We start from the raw sequence: 25,153 nt of genomic DNA, 5'->3' as shown, positions 1-25,153 counted from the left end.
GAGAGAAAGAAGGAAACTTCTGCAGCTATTTGATCTGCTCAACGTCCAAGAACCGATCTGGCATGGATTTTATGGCTTTATTTTGTTTTGCTTTGCTTTGTTTTTCCTTGAATTAATGAGTTGTTCTGATGTTATGGAGACAGTGTCAGTAATAGCTCCAATCTCTTGCCTCCTGGGGGAGGTAAGAACCAACTACGTGCAATCTATGAATTTCCACTTTGGTTATTAAAGGAATTATTTTTGTAACCATTAAGTCAAAAGTGACCACCAGTATAATGATGGCTAGCGGGCTGGAAGAGATGAGGTCATGTTTGATGGAAACATCCTGAATACATGTTGGGTTGCATTAGCCACGGCCATCCCACCACCCCCACACACACCCCACCCTCATCCTGGTTGAGCCAAGGGCCAAGGATCCCACAAAGTTAGCGTGTGCACAGCCCTTCCAAGGCAAGTGCTGTGTGTGGCTCACACACACTGTGGTCATGCAATTTCCCTTTGTTTGGCTGGTGTGAATAATCAAAGCAATTATGTGGGGAGGAGTGTGGGGAGGAACAAGATGAAGGCTTCTGTCGCCCTGTACTAGCACTGTTGCAAATGGAACCTTTGATGTCCCTGGCCCAGCACACCACACGGGAAATGCTCAGCATTCTTAGGACTCTTTCATAATCAGCTTTGGAGTCCCTCAAGTTTTGAAGTAAGAAACAAAACACAAAATAACTTACGTCCTATGGACTGTTTATGTTTAAGGGTGTGGGGTTCAAAAATCCAATTGGAGTCTCTGCAGGCTGAATGAGACGCTCTTTGATCTAGCCCAGCATTTCTCAAATACATCCTTCCTATCGAGAGCCGCGTCTCCCATAAATACATATAGCTCCCTCCAATTTATTCACGCACTTGGAACAAAGAATCCAGAACTCTAGCAAGCATAAAACGCATTTCCACGTGGCTTTGGAATGTATGACTTATGCGTCAGCTTAGGGCCAAAGGGCAGGGAGGAAGCATCCGCTCAAAGGCATGTGCCAGGGCTTTGTGGATACTTCCACCCCCGTGGGGGGATCTTTGTGGAAGCTTGGGGTATGGGTGGGTGAAAACGGGGAGCCTGTTTATCTGCATGTCCTTGGTGTACACTATTCAATAGTCTTGCTTAACCTTTGAGGCCAGATGCTAAGGAAAGATCAAGGCTGTAGTTCCAGGAAACAAGCCATTAGCTCTATCGGTCAACCAGAAGGCACTGGGGTGGGCAATGGCACCAGGGTTGAACACAGGATTTGGTCTCTGCCTCCAGGATGTTTCCAGAAGGGTAAACTGACCTTTAATTAATAAATTTGTTAATCGGTCTTCACCACTAGGGATTCTTCTCGTTTGCCACAACCTTTTGTGTTGCTCTCTTGTAGGTGACTGACTTTCCTAATACTCTCTTCAGAAAAAACGTTTCAATGTGCTTGTCTTATTTCAGCAAAGGATTGAAAGCTGGAGGGGTTTGGAGGAATCCAGCTAGTTATAAAACAGGCGTAGTCAACAAAGCAGACAATCTCCTTGCAAAAGATTCAGGAATTAGGAGAAAGAAAAGATCGGCTGAGAGAAGCCCCTTAGTGTAGCCACTTAAGGAGCAATCCCCTCTTTCTGTTGTAGAGACTAGTTGGCTAGTGCAGGCTACACCCTGGGTTCTGGCTCTAACAGGAAGACACAATTATATATGCCAGCCACGCAAATGATCACAGGTCCACAGACCTTGTACTCTAAAGGGATTTATCTTAAAAGGGTCTAGAGTGTGAACAAGCAATTGTAAAATATTTATGTATCACCGACAACGCAGATACTGTCTTGCTATAAATCTCAACTTCTCACTGGTACTGCTAGGAGTGGACAAAACTTACAAAGATCTGACTGGCATTCTATTGGCCCCTAGGGTTGTGTACTCTAATTATGAGATGCATATGCTTATATCAAACAGGCGTGTTGTGTTTTATCTGCACCAGCAAAGGCTAAATTCTAGGATAGCTACTCCTGATCCCCCAATATTCTTCAGTAATACCTGCTCCCACTAATGGATAGTTATTCTAAGTTAAACGTAATACTAATAACAACAACAATAACATCTCCTATTTATTGAGCCCTTACTAAGAACCAAGTTAAGTGCTCCTCAGCATGATACATGCTTCCTGGCATTATCTCATTGAATCCTTATGACAACCTCTCAAGTTAGCCACTATTGTCCCCATTTTTCAGATGGGGAAACCAAAGCTCAGAGAGGCTAAGTAATTTGCCCCCAAGTCACATAGCTAGAAAATGATGGAGCCAGCCGGGTGCAGTGGCTCATGCCTGTAATCCCAGCACTTTGGGAGGCTGAGGTGGGCGGATCACGAGGTCAGGAGTTTGAGACCAGCCTGTCTAACATGGTGAAACCCCATCTCTACTAAAAATACAAAAATTAGCCAGGCGTGGTGGCGCATGCCTGTAATCCCAGCTACTCAGGAGGCTGAGGCAGGAGAATCACTTGAACCTGGGAGGCAGAGGTTGCAGTGAGCCAAAATTGAGCCACTTCACTCCAGCCTGCGTGACAGAGTGAGACTTTGTCAAAAAAAAAAGGAAAGAAAGAAAATGATAGAGCCAAGATCTGAACGCTGGTCTGACTACACAGCCAGCACCCTCACTCACTAAACCTAGGGCAGTGGTTCCATTTTGAATATGTATTAGAATCACTGGGGAGCTTTTAAAAAATACCCATGCCAAAGTCTCTTTCCCAGAGATTGTGATTTAATCGGCCTGCAGTGAGGCTCTGACATCAATATCTTCTAAAACTCTCCTGGGGATTTAGTGTGGAGAGCACTCATTCCCAGGGAAGGAGGGCGAGGGGCAAGATCGGGAAGAGAACACAGCACATTTCAAAGTTAAATGTAGCTAATAGTCATCGTCACCGCAGGCTTTCTGTTGCCCACGCCTTTATACCTCTATGCCATAGCATCATAATATGACCTTATAAGTCACAGTAAGAACAATAGATAATCCATAAATGAAACTTCTGATCACTTTTCAATTTCAAACACTATTCATTCATTTAGATAAGCCTCCATACTTTGATCAGGCACTGGCACATTAAAACTGTTAGTTGCCTTCGGCTTTCTGTCGAGAAATGCATGTCTTATGGCCATGAGAATGCATTTCTACGCACTTGTGGTTACTTGTGACTCTAATTAAAGCAGAACCTCTTAAAGCAATAAATATTTAGCCACAGCAACCAAAATATAAACAAAACCATGATTCATGAATTTGCTTATTTGTGCTTCTCTGGTTACGGAAGTGAAGTGGCATTTTATGATGCATCAAGACAGGGGCAGGCCGGGGAAGACTCACCACTGCCCACGCGGAGGAACAGTGGTCTTTCTTGGCTGGGACCCAAGGGCCATATTTCACTGAGTCAGAAAGGCAATGCAGCGAACAAGGAAATTCGCAAATTTCTCCACACAAAAGAATCACCAGAAGAGATCTCATCTAAGACATGGATTTCTCGGTCCTATTCCCAGGAATTCTAATTTAATCAGTCTGGGGTGGGGCTCTGATTCTAGGTAATTCTGATGTCAGTGGTCTGAAAACCAGAGTTGAAGAAGTATTCAAGGAGTAATTAGGACGATGCCTTTGGGGAGGGCAGGTCTCCAGTGCCACCCCTGCCAACCAAGTGGCCTTGGGCAGAATTCATATCCTCCCTCCGTCTCAATCATCTCAGCTAGGAAGCAGGGAAATGATTGCACAGTTGACCCTTGAATTACACAAGAGTTAGGGCACTGACTCCCAAGCAGTTGAAAATCTGGGCATGACCTTTGACTCTCCCCAGACTTAACTACTAATAGCCTTAGGTTGACCAGGAAGCCATACCAATAACATAAACATTTAATTAAGACACATTTAGCATGTTATATGTATTATATACTGTAGACTTACAATACAATGAGCTAGAGAAAAGAAAATGTTAGTAAGAAAATCCTGGCCAGGCACAGTAGCTCAAACCTGTAATCCCACCACTTTGGGAGGCCAAGGCAGGAGGATGGCTTGGGCCCAGGAGTCCAAGACCAGACTGGGCAACATAGTGAGACCCGTGTCTCTACAAAATAAAGAAAGAAAAGAAAGAAGGAAAGAAAGAAAGAAAGAAAGGAAAGAGAAAGAAAGAAAGAAAGAAAGAAAGAAAGAAAGAAAGAAAGAAAGAAAGAAAGAAAGAAAGAAGGAAAGAATTAGCTAAGTGTGGTAGTCCCAGCTACTTGGGAGTCCTAGCTGGTAGTCCAAGTTACTTGGGAGGCTGAGGTGGGAGGATCGCTTGAGCCCAGGAGGTTGAGGCAGCAGTAAGCTCTGATTACATCACTGCCCTCTAGCCTGGGCAACACAGCAAGACTCTGTCAAAAAAAAAAAAGAGTAAAGAAAGAAAGAGAGAAAGGAAGGAAGAAGGAAGGAGGAAGGAAGGAAGAAGGAAGGAAGAAGGAAGGAAGGAGGAAGGAAGGAAGCAAGGAAAAAGAAAATTGGATGACAGACAAAATATATTTTCTATTCATTAAGTGGAAGTGGATCATCATAAGGGGCTTCATCGTCGTTGTCTTCACGCTGAGTAGGCTAAGGAAGAGAAGGAGGAGGAGGAGGAGAGGTTGGTCTTGCTGTCTCAGGGGTGGCAGCGGCAGAAGAAAATTCATGTATTAAGTGGACCCACGCAGTTCAAATCCGTGTCGCTCCAGGGTCAGTTGTATTTATCTCACAGGGTTGTGGGAACAGTTATATAAGATAGCGTACATAAAGCTTTAAGCAAGGTACTTTTGCATAATGCCTGCCAGAGAAGTGCCAACCAAATTACCTGTAGGGAGAAAATAGCAGAGATCACAACCTCCGACAGTTTGGTTTGGCAGGCATAGCGTTTTTCTTTTAATTAATGCTGAATGTCATTCGACAGGGTCCTCTCTCTAGTTTATTGAATTCCTAACACTGCCCATGACTGACAAAAACAAACATGTGTTCCTTTATATCACCTGCCTGGCCCACAAAGGCATTAGCATTTGTGACTGAGTAGAGGGCCTGTTCTGAGGAGTGCACATTCTAATAACCTTCTAAAGAAGCAGGCTTTCAGCCCAGTGCAGTGGCTCGCACTTGTAACACCAGCACTCTGGGAGGCCGATGCAAGGAAGATCACTTGAAGCCAGGAGTTCGAAACCAGCCTGGGCAACAAGCAAGACCCCTCTGCCCCATCTCTGTAAAAAAAAAAATAAATAAATAAATAAAATTTTTAAAAAAATCGTAATGTTCCAGGCATGGTGGCACACACCTGCAGTCTCCCAGCTACTAAGCTACTAGGGAGACTGAAGCAGGAGGATTGCTTGAGCCCAGGAGGTCAAGGCTGCAGTGAGCCATGACCACACCACTACACTGCAGCCCGGGCAACAGAGTGAGACCCTGTCTCTATAAAAATAAAATAAAGAAGCAGGCTTTGTTTCTAAGTGTAGTATGTCCCCTTGCCAAGGATGCCTACAGTGTACTCGTTTTCTAGAAACACAGGGCAGCCTGGCCTCTATTCAGACCCAGGACTCCGGCTGGCCTGGGGTGGCCCTGAGTATGGGATGAGGACATTCCACCAAGCCTGGTGGCCAAAGGCCCAGAAAGAGACACTGTTTGACTTCCTCTAGGTCCCTATCAGCAGGCCCTGTCCCCAGCCAGGGCCAACAGCCAGAGTCCCTTATCCCTTGCTCTGTCACCTCACAGCACCTCTGACTTTTCCCCGCCCCACCCCCTACCCCAAACTAGACAGAAGGCCCAGGATGCAGAGACTGCTTCCCAGTGGGAAAGGTTATGCAACAACCTGATAGCATCAAATTACAAACAACCAAGGTCTCCTAGGAGCCTGGATGCCAAATTCAACAGAATGTTTCCTCATCACCAAGGGGGAGGAAGGAACAGTTCTGCTCTTCAAATAAAACAAGAAAAGATTTTCCAGACAGAGGAGCAGTCAGTTAGGGGAAAAACAAGGTGTTGGTTCTGTCCTGGGTAGGAAACAGATCTGGCATGGAGAAGGGAAGGCGGCTGCTGGGAGAGCCAGGCCTCCTGGACCAGGCTGTGGACTCAGAGACAGCAGGAGTGTCTAACTCGTGCCCTTCTTCGGGAGAAGGCAGGGCTGCTTTGCTCTGCCCCCGCCCCAGTTCCATTTCTCCTCGCCCCTGCAGGGCACAAGCCAAGTGGAGCATTCTCAGTCCACGCGCACGGGGTGAAAAGATGACTCCAGGAGACGCTGCCTCATCCCATCAGCTGAGCTGGGCAGCTCGGCCAGGAAAGGAAAGGGAAGACAAGCAGGGGGGCCTGGGGGCCCTGAGAACAGGGGAAGACAGCACGTGGCCTGACGCAGCAGCCTGGCTTCAGGGAGAAAGTTGCACGACTCCGGGTACTGTTTGTCCTACTCCGTTGCGAAAACATTGACTGCCTTCTCTCTTTCATCTGCTCTTGAGTCTGGCCCCCGTACAGTGAGCCGTGCAGACATCCCACTGATGGGGAACTGGGTGAGGAGGAGCAGGTGACCAGAGGGACCCCAGCCCCCTTGACTCACAGGACATGGCCACCCGCCGAGCAGGGCGCTGCCTGGCTTCCCAGAGCCCCAGCAGCATTCCAGGCAGAGAGGAAGAAGGAGGCTGTGGAATAGTTAGTAGACAGGAAGCTGCTTTGGAGAATGAGGAAGAAGAAGTATTTACCCCCAGGCAGCAGCCTTTCAGGCAAAGTTCACTTTCAGACTCCCCAGAAAAGAAGGGAATGGCATCCAGCCCCAGCCCGATCATGAATTCAAGTGCTGTCACCCACCGATCCCACATCAAGCCACGGAGTTAGTGGGAAGGCCTCGCCCCAAAAAAGAACGTTATCTTGAGGTACCTGAAATTCAGCTTCAGAACAAAGTTTCCCAAGAGATCCTGAACACTTTTAAAGTTATCTGTACGCGATTTAAGTTGCCTGATCCTTTTGTGGGGCAATCTTTTTCAGGGTGTTTGCCAATCCCCTTCTAATGCTTCTATGGGTGGGGTCCCGCCAGGTTGTTTCAGCCAGGAATGAAGAAATTGAGTCTAATGGGGGTTATCATTAGAGGCCAGGCGCAAGGCTGGGAGCCTCCTGGGCAGTATCCCCACTGATTCTCCCAACAGTCCATGGAGAATGGTCCACAACCCCACCTAATGAGAAGAGGATGCTAAGCCCTGAGCTGAGTCAAGATTCAAGCCCAGCCTGAGCCTCCAAACCCTCTCTGCCTCCCACAGATGTAGAAAGATTCAGACTATTGCAAGGGCTAAAGACTTTTCCTTGACAATTACTAGGTTCAAAGAGCAAGATAGGATTTTCCGGGTGGCTGAGCAGTCAGGTATAACAAGGTGTGCGTGAGAGCAGTCACGTGACTTGGAGAATGAGCCAGTGATGGTCAGAGGATGTGGACCCCTCCATTGCTGGCTGGCCTCGGGGATGCCTTCCATTCTCCTTGGCCTCAGTTTCCTCATTTGTCCAATAAGGTGGTTGGAATAAAGATCGCTGAGGTCGGCCAGGCATGGTGGCTTACGCCTGTAATCCCAGCACTTTGGGAGGCTGAGGAGGGCAGATCACCGGAGGTCAGGAGTTCAAGACCAGCCTGGCCGACATGGTAAAACCCCGTCGCTACTAAAAATACCAGACATGGTGGCGGGTGTGGTGGTGCACGTCTGTAATCCTAGCTACTCAGGAGGCTGAAGCAGGAGAATCGCTTGAACCTGGAAGGTGGAGTTTGCAGTGAGCTGAGATCGCACCACTACACTCCAGCCTGGGCGACAGAGCAAGACTTTGTCTCAAAAAAAAAAAAAAAAAAAGATGACTGAGGTCTTTTCCAACTTTGGCGTTCTTTGAACTTGGAGATATTCCTGGAGATTTTGTCACTGGCTTCTCTCATTGGTCATTTTGGATCAGTGGAAATGAGGCTGGCACTTGCCCTTCTCCTTGTTCTCAGCTCCCCTGATATAAGAGAGATCTTTAAAAAAAAATTGAATAGTATGCTGGAGGGGGAGTGGGAAATGGTGAGCAACTGTTTAAAGGATATGGGGTTAAATATATATATATATTTTAAAAGCTAGGCATAGGCCAGGTGCAGTGGCTCACACCTGTAATCCCAACATTTTGGGAGGCTAAGGTGGGAAGATTGCTTGAGCCCAGGAGTTTCAGACCAGCCTAGGCAACATAGCAAGACCCCGTCTCTACAAAAAAAATTTTTAAAGGTAAAGAAAAATTAGTTGGGTATGGTGGTGCATGCCTGTGGTCCCAGCTACTTGGGAGGCTGAGGTGGGAGGATTGCTTGAATCCAGGAGGTTGAGGCTGCAGTGAGCTGTAATGATGCCACTGCACTCCAGCCTGGGCAACAGAGCAAGACCCTATCTCAGAAAAAAACAAATGCAGGGGGCGCAGTGGAACACTTCTGTAGTCCAAGGTACTCAGGAGAATGAGGTGGGGGGATCCCTTGAGCTCAGGAGTTTGAGGCTGCAATGAGCTATGATCACGCCATTGCACTCCAGCCTGGGGGACAGAGCAAGACTGTATCTCTAAAAGATTAATAAATAAATTAATTAAAGGATATAGGGTTTTCTTTTGGGGGTGATAAAAGTGTTTTGGAACTAGACAGACGTGGTCGTTGCACAACATTGGGAAGGTGCTAAGTGCTACTTAACTGAACAATTTAAAATGTTAATTTTATGTGATGTAAATTTCACCTCTATATTTAACATTAAATAATGTCCCTTCCACTCTTAAAATCTTCCCATGGTTCCACATTTCCTTAGAATAAAAGCCAAACTGAAAAGATCGTTGAACACTGGCCCCGTCTCTCGCTATTCTCCTTGGTCGCCGCAAACTCCAGACTCACAGACACAGGGGCAGCTCCAGGGAGTGCCTCCTACTCCCTGATGTTCCCACCCCGCCCAGGCTGCTGCCCTCACCCAGAGCCTCTTCTCCTGCCAATCCCTGGCTGTCTCCCTACTCATTCTTCAAAACGCAAACCACCCCCAGGGAAGCCTATTTGCTACCCAATATGGTAGCCACTAGCCACATATGGCTACTGAGCCCTGGAAGTCTGGCTGGTGTAACCAAGGAACTGAATTTTAATTGAATTTTATTAATTTTAATTTAAATAGCCATATGTGGCTAGTGCCTGACATACCAGACTGTGTAGCTCTAGACAGGTAGTTCTCAAATTTTAACCTGCATTATCGCCCAAAGGACTTGTTCAAACACAGATTCCTGGGACCCATCCCGAGTGTTTCTGATTCTTTTGGCCCGGGGTGAAGCCCTAAAATTTGTACTGTTAACAATTTCTCAGGTGGTGCTAATGATGCTGGTTAGGGACCACATTTTGATAACCATTGGTCTCAAGTTGAAAGTTCTACACTCAGATGATTCTAGACTCATGGTCTAGATGTAGATGTTCTGGACCGGTGGTTCTCAAAGTTCGGTCCCTGGACCAGCCACATCAGTGTCACCTAGGAGCGCCTTAGAAATGCAAAACTCCCATCAGCAACCCAGCCCTCTTGGGTCAGAACTGTATGCTAGCAAGATCCCCAGGGGACTGTCTGCACATTAAAATCAAAGAAACACTATTCTAGACTGTCATTTCTTGCGGTCGGGGCTTTGTCGATCTTTGTAGCACCAGCACTGAGCATAGTTCCTGGCACACAGTAGGTGCTCAACAAATAGGAAGAATAGAAAACAGTAGGCACTCAACGAATGCTTGCAGGAGGAAGGAAGGAAAGGAGACATGGAGGTTGCCCAGCTAGTAAATGTATTTTTATTTTTTTATTTTTCTGTTTTCTTTTCTTTTTTTTTTTTTTTTTTTGAGTCTCACTCTGTTGCCCAGGCTGGAGTGCAGTGGTGCAATCTTGGCTCACTGCAACCTCCTCCACCTCCCAGGTTCAAGTGATTCTCCTGCCTCAGCCTCCCGAGTAGCTGGGATTACAGGTGCCCGCCACCATACCTGGTTAATTTTTGTATTTTTAGTACAGACGGGGTTTCATCATGTTGGCCAGACTGGTCTTGAACTCCTGACCTCAAGCTATCTTCTTGCCTCAGCCTCCCAAAGTGCTAGGACTACAGGCATGAGCCACTGCACCTGGCCAGCTAGTAAATGTATTTCTCATCATTCCCTCAAAGAATGGGGTCCCAGTCCACATCCTTAAGCCTGACTCACTATTTCAAAACTGCCTCATAAAGAGAGAAGAGATCAATAAGGCAAGTCCTCAGATAGGAGATCAGTAGGTCAATTCTTCTCCCCATGGAGAAGCCACTTACTTATAGATCCTTCCCCCTACAGCCATGGTCTCCACACCTTCTGGACTTTTAGCCTTGGGGCTTCTGACACCAGGCTATTCTAGGCTTTCTAACTGAACACTGAAGATGACAGCCTGGCCCAAGGGTGTCCCAGGTACAGAAAGGAGGAATTGTAATCAGCTAATGCAACAAATCACTCCCATTTATGCTGTATTTCTCTAGGCTCTTTTTTTTTTTTTTTTTTTTTTTTTTTGGAGACGGAGTCTCACTCTGTCACCCAGGCTGGAGTGCAGTGTGGCGCAATCTCAGCTCACTGCAAGCTCCGCCTCCCTAGTTCACGCCATTCTCCTGCCTCAGCCTCCTGAGTAGCTGGGACTACAGGCGCCCGCCACCATGCCCGGCTAATTTTTTGTATTTTTAGTAGAGACGGGGTTTCACCATGTTAGTCAGGATGGTCTCGATCTCCTGAACTCGTGATCTGCCTGCCTCAGCCTCCCAAAGTGCTGGGATTACAGGCGTGAGCCACTGCGCCCGGCTGGCTCCTGTTTCTTGACACACCTCCATTCACCTCCAGTCCTCGTTAGCATCTTCTCTTGACCCAACTCTCCAGAAATCACAACTAAAGCACAGCATTTTTGAACTGAAGAGGATCAAAAAGATCTATACATATATATAGAGAGAGAGAGAGTGAGAGTGAGAAACACCAATACTCCGAGAGATAAAATAATCTGGTCACTGAGAAGGTTAGTGGGAGGTGGTACTCAGCTCTCCTGACCCCGTCTCAAATTTCCAGACACAAGATATGGCCACAGTCCTGCAGCCACTTGCTCCTAAAGTTCTCAAGATATCTGATCCAAGGGACACCAGGTTAAAATCGAAAAATAGGTCGGGCATGGTGGCTCACGCCTGTAATCCCGGCACTTTGGGAGGCCAAGGTGGGTGGATCACCTGAGGTCAGAAGTTCAAGACCAGCCTGGCCAACATGGAGAAACCCGTCTCAACTAAAAATACAAAATCAGCCAGGTGTGGTGGCGGGTGCCTGTAATTGCAGCTACTAGGAAGGCTGAGGCAGGAGAATCACTTGAACCCAGGAGGCAGAGGTTGCAGTGAGCCGAGATCGTGCCATTGCACTCCAGCCTGGGGAATAAGAATGAAACTCCATCTCAAAAAAAAAAAAAAATTGAAAAATAAAAATGATCATGGCCGGGCACGATGGCTCAAGTCTGTAATCCCAGCACTTTGGGAGGCTGAGGTGGGTGGATCGCTTGAGGTCAGGAATTCAAAACCAACCTGGCCAACATGGTGAAACCCCGTCTCTACTAAAAATACAAAAACAAAAACAAACAAAAAATTAGCTGAGCGTGGTGGCACACACCTGTAATCCCAGCTACTTGAGAGGCTGAGGTAGGAGAATCACTTGAGCCCAGGAAGTGGAAGTTGCAGTGAGCCAAGATCGTGCCACTGCACTCCAGCCTGGGTGACAGAGTGGGACTCTGTCTCAAAAAAAAAAAAAAAAAAAAAATCAGCATTTCCTTCTCTGCACCAGAATCGAGGTGCACAATGCTTCAGTTTCTAGGTAACTACAATTATCCTGCCAGACTAATACGATGATGGGAGTGCTAGTGAAGACCACCTGGAGACAGCTGAGGGCCGTAGGTCAGGATTGAGTTTGACAGCAGGGAAAACAGCCTGATACGGTTTGGCTCTGTGTCCCCACCCAAATCTCACGACGAATTGTAATCCCCAGTGTTGGAGGAGGGGCCTGGTGGAAGGCGACTGGGTCATGAGATCGGATTTCCCCTTTGCTGTTCTCACGATGGTGAGTGAATTCTCATCAGCCTTGGCTGTTTAAAAGTGTGTGGCACCTTCCCCTTCACTCTCTTCCTCCTGCTCCAAACATGTAGGACATACACGCTTCCCCTTCGCCTTCTGCCATGATTGTAACTTTCCTGAGGCCTCCCTAGCCATGCTTCCTGTACAGCCTGCAGAACTGTGAGTCAATTAAACCTCTTTTCTCTATAAATTACCCTGTGTCAGGTAGTTCTTTATAGCAATGTGAGTTTATTTTGTCTCTTGGAGTATTGGTGTTTCGATAGATAGATAGATAGATAGATGACAGATAGACAGATAGATAGACAGAACAGGCAGACAGACAGAGAGACAGATAGATAGACAGAACAGGCAGACAGACAGACAGACAGATAGACCTTTTTGGTTCTCTCTAATTCAAGAATGGTGCGATTGTGTGTATTAGTCTGTGGACTAATACACAGTCCCAGATCTAAAATTCTGCCCCACATATCCCTCAATGAGGGTAAACTTGCCAGGTCCACTGCTGAAACCCTTGGACACATGATTATTTTTATATAATAAAATCATACTTTACATATTGTTCCATATTGGAACCTGCTTTATTCATTAAAAAATATTTCATGTAAATGTTTCCAAGTCAATAAATATGAATTATTTTAGTGGTTCTTTGTTATTCCTTTTAATGGAGGTATAATAATTTCTTTAAGCACTACCTTCTTACTAGACACTTGAGTTATGTCCAACTATGAAAAAAAATTTAACTGCAATAAGCATCCTTTTTCCTATGTCATTGAGCATGTGCCTAATTATTTCCTTAAGACAAGCTCTTATAGGAGGAATTGATGAATCAAATGATATGCGTATTTTTCAAGCATTTGGTCCATATGTCAAATTGTCCCCAGCATGGCTGCAGTCTCAGAAAGTGAGGTCCTTGTGACAAAGCTCTCCCAGAGCAGATGGGAGCTGAGTTGGAAGTTGAGAGATGTTGAAATAGAGACAGAGGCAGCTGTGAGAAGCAGTATGGTACAGCAGGGCGAGTACCAACTTTAACTTCAGTGGAAAGCCTGGCTCCCTCCTCACAAACTGTGTGACATGAGCAAATTACTTACCCTCTCTGAGCCTCTCTCTTTTTTTTTTTTTTTTTTTGAGATGGAGTCTCGCAGTCTCGCCCAGGCTGGAGTGCAGTGGCGCGATGTCGGCTCACCGCAAGCTCCACCTCCCAGGTTCACGCCATTCTCCTGCCTCAGCCTCCCGAGTAGCTGGGACTACAGGCACCCGCCGTCACGCCCGGCTAATTTTTTGTATTTTTAGTAGAGACAGGGTTTCACCGTGTTAGCCAGGATGGTCTCCATCTCCTGACCTTGTGATCCGCCCGCCTCGGCCTCCCAAAGTGCTGGGATTACAGGCGTGAGCCACCTGTAATCTGGCCTAGCCTCTCTTTTTCTTCATCTGTAAATGGAGCTATGACTGCTGGAGACAATGTACATTAAAAACCTTGCACAGTTGTGCACTAAATATTTTTTGAATGGATGAAATAAATTAATGGTTAGATGGATGGAGGGATGAATTTTTAAAAAGGAAGGAGGAAGAGCAAGGGAACGGGATGAAAGTAAAGACAAAGCACATTTGTTGGAATGTTCGTAGACTGGCTTGTTGGGTGGAGGGCTGGTCGCCTTTGGGAAGTTCTAGGAGGAAAGGAGAGACAGGGATGGTCCAAACTGAGCAGTCGTTTTCTCCATCACTACTTGTTCCTTCTTCTCTGGGTGCTGGTGGCTGGTGAGCAAATGTGTCCCTGTTTCACGATGATGATCCTAAGGCCCAGATATAAGTTGTCCCCCACCCAGAGGCAGAATCCCACACCCCAGCCTGGGCTCAGCATTGCAATGGGATCCACCAACCCCAGCTGAGCCCCTTACCTCGACGAGTTTGCCACCATCCAGTGAAGGGACCCACACTGCCCGCTAGCTCACACTTCTGAGCCCATGGGCCATTGTCTCCTAGAAACCAGAAAAAGCATAATGGTCACCAGGCTGGTTGGACACTTGCGCTGACCCTCCCACTCTGGCCCTATATCCCCGTGCAGAGCAGGAACTAGATAGAAAAAGGACTTATAAAGACAAACATGGGCCTAGTGCAGTGGCTCACGCTTGTAATCCAGCACTTTGGGAGGCGGAGGCAAGCAGATCACTTGAGGTCAGGAGTTCCAGACCAGCCTGGCCGACATGGTGAAACCCCTTCTCTACTAAAAATACAAAAATTAGCCAGGCGTGGTGGTGGGCACCTATAATCCCAGCTACTCTGGAGGCTGAGGTGCAAAAAATGCTTGAGCCCAGGAGGTGGAGGTTGCAGTGACCTGAGATCGTGCCACTGCACTCCAGCCTGGGTGATGGAGCGAGGCTCCATCTAAAAAAATAAATAAATATAAATAAATAAATAAAGACAAATATGATTCCCATCCATGAAGAACAACCCTTGATATGAGACGTGTCTCTACTGGGCTTTCAGAGACAGGTGGCCTTTTCCTGCCCCAACCCAGTCCCATCGTGAGCCTCTTGCCTTCCTTGCCTTGCCTCCTCTTCCTTCCTCTTTCCTCCCTTGCCTTTTTGTAAGATTTCAGCAATCTCATTGCCACTGTCATCAGCTTCAGCCCAGCAACTGTTTATTGAGCATCTGTTATGCACCCAGTGTTTCACATACATCATCTCGTAATCCTCCAACATGCTATGAAGTAGATTCTGTTATTAGCTTAATTGTGCAGATGAGGAAAAGGAGACTTGGAGAGATTAAGAGAATTCCCCCAATAGTAGAGTATAGATTCAAATCCTATAGGCGTTTATAACACCTTCGCTACACGGTAGAGAGTATAGGTCTCTACTTGACCCAAAAGCAGTGCTTTTTTTTTTTTTTTTAGACAGAGTCTTGCTCTGTCTCCCAGGCTGGAGTGCAGTGACACGATCTCAGCTCACTGCAACCTCCGCCTCCCAGGTTTAAGCGATTCTCCTGCCTCAGCCTCCCGAGTAGCTGGGACTACAGGCGTGTGCCAATATGCCCAGATAATTTTTGTACTTTTAGTGGAGACAGGGTTTTGCCATGTTGGCCAGGCTGGTCTCGAACTCCTGACCTCAGGTGATCCGCCTGCCTCAGCCTCCCAAAGTGCTGGGATTATAGGTGTGAGCCACCACGCCTGGCCGAAAGCAGTGCTTATAACCTCTGCAGTCACAGAAACCTAAAACACACAATGCATGTGTGAGGCCCTTAAAGAGGCCACTAGTTTAGCTCACTAAGGCCACTCAGCCAAAAGACGTGACACAGGCAGTGGTAGCAAGCGGAATCTTTGGGACCAGGGAAGATGGAGAAGAGGGAAATCTTAGAACTGCACAGGGACAACATAGGCTCACGATGTCAATGTCATTCAATGGCAATTAAGAGCAATACCCAGATAGCCTGAATCGACACACAAGGGGCCAGCAAGGTGCCTGCTCTGTGTGTGCAAACCTTTCCAGGGACTTGGCCTTGGAGGCCCCAGTGGACAGGTGCTCAGCATTCAGGCCAGCAAGCCTTATCTGGGCCTCAAATTCAAAGCAAGCCCCCTGACCTATGAAAGGGGATCACGGGGCCAGACTCTGCTCTTCACAGGTAATGTGCAAGGTTGTCTATTAAATGGCAGTTAGGCTGGCTGGCTTTTACTACTTTACCTGTAAACCAGAGGAATGTGTTTTCCTTCGCTGTGCGGTCAACTTTGTCCTTGATCTGGCCCACCAGACCGTCCATCTCCCGGAGCCCTGCACCATACAGCCTGCTGCCCTGTGGTGCTGCTGGTAGCTGAGTCACGGGTAAGGGCACGTGCATGTGGGCCAGAGCCACATACAGCAGGAAGGGCCTCCCGCTGGTGCTGAAACAGGAGAACCAAGAGGTGACTCTGCAGAAGGCTCTCCTGGCTCATCTGGTGCCTCAGGGATCCTCCCTCTCTTCCAGGAAAATCCCCAAAGCTCCTTCTGCCCCACGGGCTCAAGAAGGACACATTTATCCAGAACCTTCCAAGGAAACGTGAAAGCAATCTGGTTAGCCAATTAAAAATGAGAATTGTAATAATAGTTACTATCCCTTATCATTTACTGAGAGCTTATTATATGGGACTCACGTTGTCTAGGTTCATCGTCATCATAGCCCCGTTTTTCAGATGAAGAGTCAGAAGCTTAGAGATTAAAGGACTTGCCCAGGATATGCAATTAGTTACGTGTCCAAGTCTTGCTCTTAACTGCCACATTGTAAAGTCTAAGGCACACACACCTTTAAATTTTATTTTGCAGCATCCACACTATCCTGTCCATTCTCAGCCCCTCATTCCTTTCTTTCTTTTTTTTTTTTTTTTTTTATGAGACAGAGTCGCACTCTTGTCGCCCAGGCTGGAGTGCAGTGGCGCGATATTGTCACGCTGCAACCTCCGCCTCCTGGGTTCAAGCGATACTCCCGCCTCAGCCTCCTGAGTAGCTGGGATTACATGTGCCCACCACCACGCCCATCTAATTTTGCACTTTTAGTAGAGATGGGGTTTTGCTACGTTGGCTAGGTTGGTCTCAAACTCCTGACCTCAGGTCAGTGCTGGGATTACAGGCGTGGGCCACTGTGCCTGGCCAGCCTTGTTCCTTTCTAAGAGATAAATGGTTGTCTCGAGTTGATCACAGGAATTTCAAGGACACCTATGACCACCAGGTAACATCTAGATCAGGGCTCTGTCAGAGGCCCTGTTGTTCTGCTGCCTCTGTACTAATCCTGATTCCCCTGGAAAGTGCAGAATTAAAGGCTTGGAGGGAGCTGGCGTGGCCTCCAAGCAAAGGTCCCAGTCCTACTCCCAGCCAAGAGCAGCTGCAGAATCACAATGGTGGCAGGAACCTTCAGGGGGCCCCTCTCCCACAGATCCATCCATGGGGGGTCTTTCAGAGGACACCAAGCAAGGGTATTGGGAGAGTACAGAGTCAACATTCTGGTGGGGGTAGATGCATGGCCCTTTCATACTAGTTCACCCAGAGATTCAGTTGGCCCCAGGGTTCTCCTTAGCTCACCCTGGTTTACACCACCTTATAGCCTTGCTCTATAGCCAACTGTGCCCTCAAATCCCCCTGCATCCTGGCTCCCAGGGTCTGCCGCCCGGGACTGTGCTTGCACTCAGTTCTCTTTGCTATGCATAAAACCCTGGACACAAGTCCCAAGACAGGGGCCTCTGCCTTCCCCATTTTAATCCACACTTTCTCTGCAACATTGCTAGAGTTGTGTTGTTCAGGGCAGCAGCCACAAGTCACATGTAGCTATTTAGATTTAAATTAATGAAAATTAAATCATATTAAAAGTTCCACAGCCCACACGCTAGCACATGGGTGGACCTGGAAAATATTATGCTAAGTGAAATAATCCAGTCACCAAGAAACAAATAATTGTATGATTCCACTTGTGTGAGGAACCCAGAACAGTCAAATTCAGAGAGAGAAGGTAGGATGGTGAGTGGCAGGGCACTGCGGGGAAGAAAAACTGGGAAGTTTATGTTTCATGGGTACAGTTTCAGTTAGAAAAAATGAAAAAGTTCTGAAGATGGATAGTGGTAATGGTTGCAAAACAAAGTGAATGTTTAATGTGACAGAACTTTACATTTAAAATGGTTAAGATGGTAACATTTTATGATTATATATATCTGTATATATACATACCCACAATAAAATACACACACACACACACACACACATAAATTCCTAGCCACATTTCAAATGCTCAGCAGCAGCAGGTGGCTAGAGGCTAGCAGCTTGGACAGTGCAGACAGAAAACATCTCCATTCTTGCCTAGTTTTTTCATACAGCACTGATTTGCAGTGCCTGATGCCCACTCTCCCAGGGATGGTCATGTACAGTTGTGCAGGTTGTGGCCTGCATCAGGACATACTGCTGAGTGAATGGGTCCTTATTTCCAGCTTACAATCTACTGAGTGGGTACCCTGCACAGGGCAGTGCCTGGCCAGCGGGGGTGTCTTTTTTTAATTTTCAGGTAGATTCCATATTGCAGTGGTGCCTAGACCTGGCTCAAATTTCAAGAATTTTGCAAACCAGTTGTTAAACATGGCCATTGCTAAAAATTCAATTATATAAATTCACAATTAAATTTTTTTTTTTTTTTTTTGCCAGGCGTGGTGGCTCACACCTGTAATCCCAGCACTTTGGGAGGCCGAGGAGGGCAGATCACTTGAGGTCAGGAGTTTGAGACCAGCTGGGCCAACATGGTGAAACCCTGCCTCCTACTAAAAAATACAAAAATTAGCCAGGTGCGGTGACAGGCACCTGTAATCCCAGCTACTCGGGAGGCTGAGGCAGGGACAACTGCTTGAAACCGGGAGGCAGAGGTTGCAGTGAACCAAGATTGTGCACTGCACTCCAGCCTGGGCGACAGAGCGAGACTCTGTCTCAAAAAAAATAAATTAAATGAATAAATAATATTTTTAAAGGTAGTACATTCTCACCATTTATCACTTCCTAATTACTACATTCTACTATGATGTAGGCTCATGGGGTTATTTACATCTATTGTATCTGTGTGGCGGAAATAACACACAATGACTTGCTACTGCCCATCATTTCTCAACGCCGCATTCAGTGACATCTCCATAGCTGGAAATCAGCCATGGTGAGATTGAGTATTTACACCTCAGGAATTGGCAAATGCTACAGATTGCGGCTGTTTTCTTAGAAATCAGCTCACCATGTGTATGGGCGAGGGGTGGTCCTGCTGTCCACCCTTCATCATCCATCATCATCTTCCAAACTCTCACCCATTATCAAAGTCACATTAGCACCCTGAGCCAGAGGCTTACAGAGACGGGCAGTTATGAGAGATGGCAGAGCACAGGCTGATGAAGAGCACAGGCTTGAGAATCCTGCATCCAAACCTCCAGATTTGTTATGTCATGACTGTGTAGCCCTGGACAATTAACTTAACCTCTGTCATCTATAAAATGGGGACAATCAGACCTCCCCAACAAAGTTGTTATGTAACTTCCCACATTAAGCATCTAACAAATGGTAGCTTATTTTGTTGTTGTTGTTTTTTTTTGTTTCTGAGATAGAGTGTCGCTCTGTTTCCCAAGCTGGAGTGCAGTGGCGCCATCTCGGCTCACTACAACCTCCACCTCCCAGGTTCAAGCAATTCTCTTGCCTCAGCCTTCTGAGTAGCTGGGACTACAGGCATGTACCACCACACCTGGCTATTTTTTGTATTTTTAGTAGAGACGAGGTTTCGCCATGTTGGCCAGGCTGGTCTCGAACTCCTGACCTCAAGTGATCCACCTGCCTTGGCCTCCCAAAGTGCTGAGGTTACAGGCATGAGCCACTGCACCCGACCGCTTCCTTGTTAATAATGTTGAATACATGCCAGCAGTAGTAAGTATAAATGATGCCCAGGGATGTACCTCCTTCCCTGCATCCTGATGCCAGGCTAGATTCCAAAACATGGCATCAGGCAGAGCCCACACAGACTAGTCCCTTGGGGGCATCTGTCCTGCAAGCCACCTCTTCATTATGCACCTGAGCTGAATGGAAAATAGAGTAGGGGACACCTGGTGCTTTAAAAAAATACTGATTATATCACAGTGTGACTCCATTTCTGTTTTCTAAAATACATTCATTTCAACTATACCTTAATAAAACCAGGGAAACATATGTTTATGCACCAGCATAGAATGAGGCTAGAAGAACATACTCAGAGCTATTACAACAGGTTATCCTCACGCCTGTAATCCCAGCACTTTTGGGAGGCCGAGGCGGGTGGATCACCTGAGGCCAAGAGTTCAAGACCAGCCTGGCCAACATGGTGAAACCCTGTCTCTACTAAAAATACAAAAATTAGCCAGGCATGGTGACGCATGCCTATAATCCCAGCTACTCAGGAGGCTGAGGCAGGAGAATGGCTTGAACCCAGGAGGCGGAAGTTGCAGTGAGCCCAGATTGTGCCACTGTACTCCAGCCTAGGCAACAGAGCAAGACTCTGTCTCAAATAAACAAACAACAACAACAACAAAAACAGGTTATCTCTGGGGTGGAATTCAGGGTGATTTTGTTTTGTTTGCTTGTCTCAGTTTTCCGAGATTCCTAAAGGGAACACATGTTATTTTTGTGGGAAAACAAGTGGAACGGTGAGTAGAGAAGGAAAAAAACAAGTAAGATGACAGAGGGGACATTCCAGGAGAGCAAGAGGATGGGGCAGGGTGTGGAGAAGATTATGGCGCAGGGACAGCTAAGGCTGGGGAAAATCATCTGATCCGAAATGGAAAAGGGCAGGTGAGAGGTACTCATCTCTCAAGAAGTGTCCCCAGATGGTGCCTGGGTGGAGGGAGGCAGGCCTGGAGGTGAAGGCAGGGCTCCCCTCATGCAGGGGGAAATGAACACCTGCAGCTCTCAGCCCACTGGCCTCTCTGGTGGTGGCTCCCTGGGGATAGATGGACAAGGGGTCTCTCTCAAATGGACTGCTGCAATAACCACTTGTCCCCCGCCCCACCATTTCACCATCTTCCACTAGACCCCGGCATCACAGACAACCTTCTCTAACCCAGACTTGATCTGGCAGATCCCTATTTAGAAACGTACTAGGGCTCAGCCAGGCACAATGGCTCATGCCTGTAATCCCAGCACTTTGGGAGGCCGAGGCAGTTGGATTACCTAAGGTCAGGAGTTCGAGACCAGCCTGACCAACATGAAGAAACCCCATCTCTACTAAAAATACAAAATTATCTGGGCATGGTGGCGCATGCCTGTAACCCCAGCTACTACTCGGGAGGCTGAGGCAGGAGAATCGCTTGAACCTGGGAGGCAGAGGTTGTGGTGAGCCGAGATCGCGCCATTGCACTCCAGCCTGGGCAACAAGAGCAAAACTCCGTCTCAAAAAAGAAAAAAAAGAAACGTACTAGGGCTCATTGCAGCCTGCAGGGTCAATCCAAACTCCTCACTCAGCCTTTGCAGCTTTCCCTATCTCTGTCCCTTCCAGCCTGATCTTCCTTCCTCCTCAAAGATTCTTTCTATATGCCAGTGTCCCAAGCACCTCACCTACTTCCTGTGCCTCGTCTATGTTATTCCTCTCTCAGCAGTATTCTCCCTGTTATCTTGCCTAAAAACACTTAATCGGTTCTTAAGATCCAACTCCAAAGCCACCAATAGTCCTCCTGCTTTGCTCCCAGGTCATGGTTGGCTGCCTCCTCTCTTCCCCCATCCCTGCCATAGCCCTTTTCCCTGCTTCTTGCGGTATTAATAAGATACAAACAACCTGCATTAAAGCCATGTTTTTACATATCTGTTTCCTCACTAGCTTGGGAATCACTCAGAGACTGGACATGTCTAATTCACATTTGAATCCCTGGCACAGCACCAGCACATCACTGGAGCTGGATAAAGGAACTCACTCATTTATTCATTCATTCATTAAATATTTCTTAAGCTCTAACTGGGCACTGGGGACAGAGCAATGAGCACAATAGATATGATTTCCACCCTCTTGGAGCTTAATATCTAATTGAGACCAGGAAAGAGAAAAAGGCAACTAAAAAATAAATAAGATGATTATTTAAAAATTTAGTATAGGTAGCACATCCCAAATCTGAAAATCCAAAATACTCCAAACTCCGAAACTGTTTGAGTGCTGACCTGACACTCAAAGGAAATACTCATGGGAGAATTAGGGATGCTCAGCTGGTTAAGTATAATGCAAATAGTCCAAAATCTTTAAAAATCCAAAATCTGAAATACTTTTGGTCCCAAGCATTCCAGATAAGGAATACTCAGCCCATAGGAGTGATGGAAGAGAAATACAAGGTTTTGGGGGTTTTTTGTTGTTGTTGTTGTTGTTTTTTTGAGATGGAGTCTCACACTGTCGCCCAGGCTGGAGTGCAGTGGCCCAGTCTCGGCTCACTGCAAGCTCCGCCTCCCGGGTTCATGCCATTCTCCTGCCTCAGCCTCCCAAGTAGCTGGGACTACAGGCATCCGCCACCATATAAAAATTTTTTATATTTTTAGCAGAGACAGGGTTTCACAGTGTTAGCCAGGATGGTCTCGATCTCCTGACCTCGTGATCTGCCTGCCTCGGCCTCCCAAAGTGCTGGGATTACAGGCGTGAGCCACCACGCCCGGCCGGTTTTGGGGGTTTTTTAAGAGACAGGATCTCAATGTGTCAGGCTGAAGTGCAGCGGCGCAGTTATGGCTCACTGCAGCCTTGAACTCCTGGACTCAAGTGATTCTCCCAGTTCAGCCTCCCGAGTTAGCTGGCACTACAGATTCACACCACTATGCTCAGCTATTTAATAACTTGTATTAATTTGTTTTTTTTTGAGACAGAGTCTTGCTCTGTCGCCCAGGCTGGAGTGCAGTGGCACAATCTGGGCTCACTGCAACCTCCACCTCCCGGGCTCAAGTGATTCTCCTACCTCGGCCTCCAGAATAGTTGGGACTACAGATGGGCGCCACCACTCCCAGCCAATTTTTGTATTTTTAGTAGACACAGGGTTTCACCGTGTTGGTCAGGCTGGTCTCGAACTCCTGAACTCAGGTGATCTGCCTGCCTCGGCCTCCCAAAGTGCTGGGATTACAGACGTGAGCCACTGCGCCCAGCCACTTTTTATAATTTTTTGTAAAGATGAGGTCTCAGCAGGTTGTCCAGCCTAGTCTGGAATTCCTGGCCTCAAGCGATCCTCCCACCTGGGGGGATTACCCAGTGTAATCCCAAAGCACTGGGATTACAGGTAGGAGCCACCGCACACAGCCCACTTCTTTGTTATTCTTATTTACTTTACTTTTATTTTATTTTACTTTTCATTTTATATTTTTTTGAGACAGGGTCTCGCTCTGTCACCCAGGCTGGAATGCAGTGACACAATCTTGGCTCACTGCAACCTATGCCTCCCAGGCTCAAGTGATCCTCCGTCCTCAACCTACCGAGTAGCTGGAACAACATGTACAGATCACCACGCCCGGCTAATTTTTGTATTGCTTGTAGCGACAGGGTTTCACCATGTTGCCCAGCTAGTCTTGAACTCCTAGACTCAAACAATCTGCCCACCTCGGCCTCCCAAACTGCTGGGATTATAGGCATGAGCTACCACACCCAGCCTTTTGTTAATTAGTAGTTTCTAATATTTCAAAATCAGGAGGTTTCACACAAAAGCCAGGTATCCTATCTCTGTTGTAAAATGAAAAGATCTGATATTCCAGGTTCACATTTTCACAAAGAAGCACCAAGCAGCTAGAGCTAGGTAGTAGCTGCCCCCTGCAGATGGGGCATGTGCTTACGGGTTCACTGTAGACCCCACCACTCCCTAATGCCTTACGTTCATCCTGCTTCCCTCTTTAAGGTTACCTATCTGTGCCTTCTAGATGCGGGAATTTGTAACTTCTGTCTGGTAGAATGAAGGATAGCTCCCAAAGATAAGCAGGGTCTAATTCCTGGAATCTGTGAATGTTACAGTATATGGCAAAAGAGACTTTTCAGGTGGAATTATGCTAAGGGTCTTGAGGTAGGCGGATCACCTTGGATTCTCCTGGTGGACCCGAAACGCCATCGCAAGTGCTATCGTAAGTGGGAGCTAGAGGGGAGATTTCACTGAAGATGCAAGTGAACAGCAGAATTAGAGTTGAGAATGATATGGCCATAGCTTAGAAATGCCAGAAGCTGGAAAAGGCAAGGAAGGAATTCTCCCCTAGACACTCCCCAAGAAAACAGTCCTGCTGATGCCTTGATTTTAGCCCCCTAAGACTCATTTCAGACATCTGGCCTCCAGAGCTGTAGCAGGGTAAGTTACTGTTGTTTTAGCTACTAAATTAGTGGTTGGTTGTTAAAGCAGCAATGGAAAAGTAATACATCCTGCCAGCTAGTGAGCTCAACAAATGCCTTGAGTGCCCAGAGTGCAGTGGGCAGGCCCTACCCTTGAGGAGCTTATACCCTAAAAGGAGAGGACAAAATGATCATGGCAGTGGAACATGATCAAAGCAACAGAGGGATAAGCCCCAGGGACTCTAGGAACATACCTGAGGAATCTCTAATCCAGGACTGCAGATTTCCAGAAGGGGCTGTTTTCCAGCTTTATTTATAGGAGACAGGTATGCGTCCATCTCTGCTGAGCAGCAAAACTCTGCCATGGCCTCAAGCGTGCCGAGGCCAAGGGACATGGTGTGTGTGCACGGGTAGGTGGAGGCAGGGGGAGGCCCTGCGGAGGGAGGGAGACTCCTCACCTTGCGTGCTGGATGAACTGGGTTGCTTTCTCAGCATACTTCTGGGCAAGGCTGCTCAAGTTCACCGGCTGCTCCACAATGTTGAGGTTTTCATAGAGAGGGAGGGCCACGTCAGTGTAACAGTCTCTTTGAAGGTTCCTGTGTGGAAACCACAGACCATAGAGTATTCATTTCCTATGTACTCACGGACCAGAACTAAATGCTTTAATGCAACAATGCATATGTACATAAATACAACACTCTGGCCCCAAATGATTTTTCTGGTTGGCCATTTCCTCCAAGTGTAAAAGTCTATGCATAATGCTTTCTTCCATTCCCTTTGAATAGATATTTATGTTCCTTGGACAAGCTGACCACTCTGCAAAGCTTACAAAGACTCTCGTGAGCTAGGGACATTATTTTTTATTACTTGCATTTTGCAGGGAGAGAAACTGAGGTCTAAAGAGCCTAAATGATGTCAAGCAGAGTCCCACCGCCAATCAGTAGCCCCATTGCTGGAGTTCTCTGCTGTCTCACTTCAATCCCAGCCTCTGTGTATGGCGTGCAACTCCACGTTTTCTGAAGTCAAAAATTGGGACGTCATGTAATACCAGGTCTGTCAATAGGACAGAATATATAAGATGGGCCAGGTGCAGTGGCTCATGCCTGTGATCCCAGCACTTTGGGAGACCGAGGCCAGCAGATCACTTGAGGTCAGGAGTTCGAGACCAGCCTGGCCAACAGGTTGAAACCCTGTCTCTACTAAAAATACAAAAATTAGCTGGGCGTGGCAGTGCACATCTGTAATCCCAGCTACTCGGGAGGCTGAGGCA

The 25,153-nt window shown here is 47.1% G+C and overlaps 1 protein-coding gene across 6 annotated transcripts in view; it reads right to left on the bottom strand.

Moving 5' to 3' along the window:
• The window catches only part of ARSG (arylsulfatase G), a 150,878-nt gene that overhangs the window by 30,472 nt on the left and 95,253 nt on the right, over positions 1-25,153 (bottom strand). For all 6 annotated transcript variants that reach the window (XM_054459564.2, XM_063656510.1, XM_063656512.1 and 3 more), the window contains exons 6-8: positions 24,342-24,479; positions 15,789-15,985; positions 14,010-14,090 (exon numbers count right to left, since the gene is read on the bottom strand). In XM_054459564.2, coding sequence (XP_054315539.1) covers positions 14,010-14,090; positions 15,789-15,985; positions 24,342-24,479 — 416 coding nt within the window. The remainder of the gene's footprint in view (positions 1-14,009; positions 14,091-15,788; positions 15,986-24,341; positions 24,480-25,153) is intronic.

Source organism: Pongo pygmaeus, chromosome 19 (genome assembly GCF_028885625.2).
Source record: "Pongo pygmaeus isolate AG05252 chromosome 19, NHGRI_mPonPyg2-v2.0_pri, whole genome shotgun sequence".
Lineage (NCBI taxonomy): Eukaryota > Metazoa > Chordata > Mammalia > Primates > Hominidae > Pongo > Pongo pygmaeus.
This window is presented reverse-complemented; position numbering and strand designations above follow the sequence as displayed.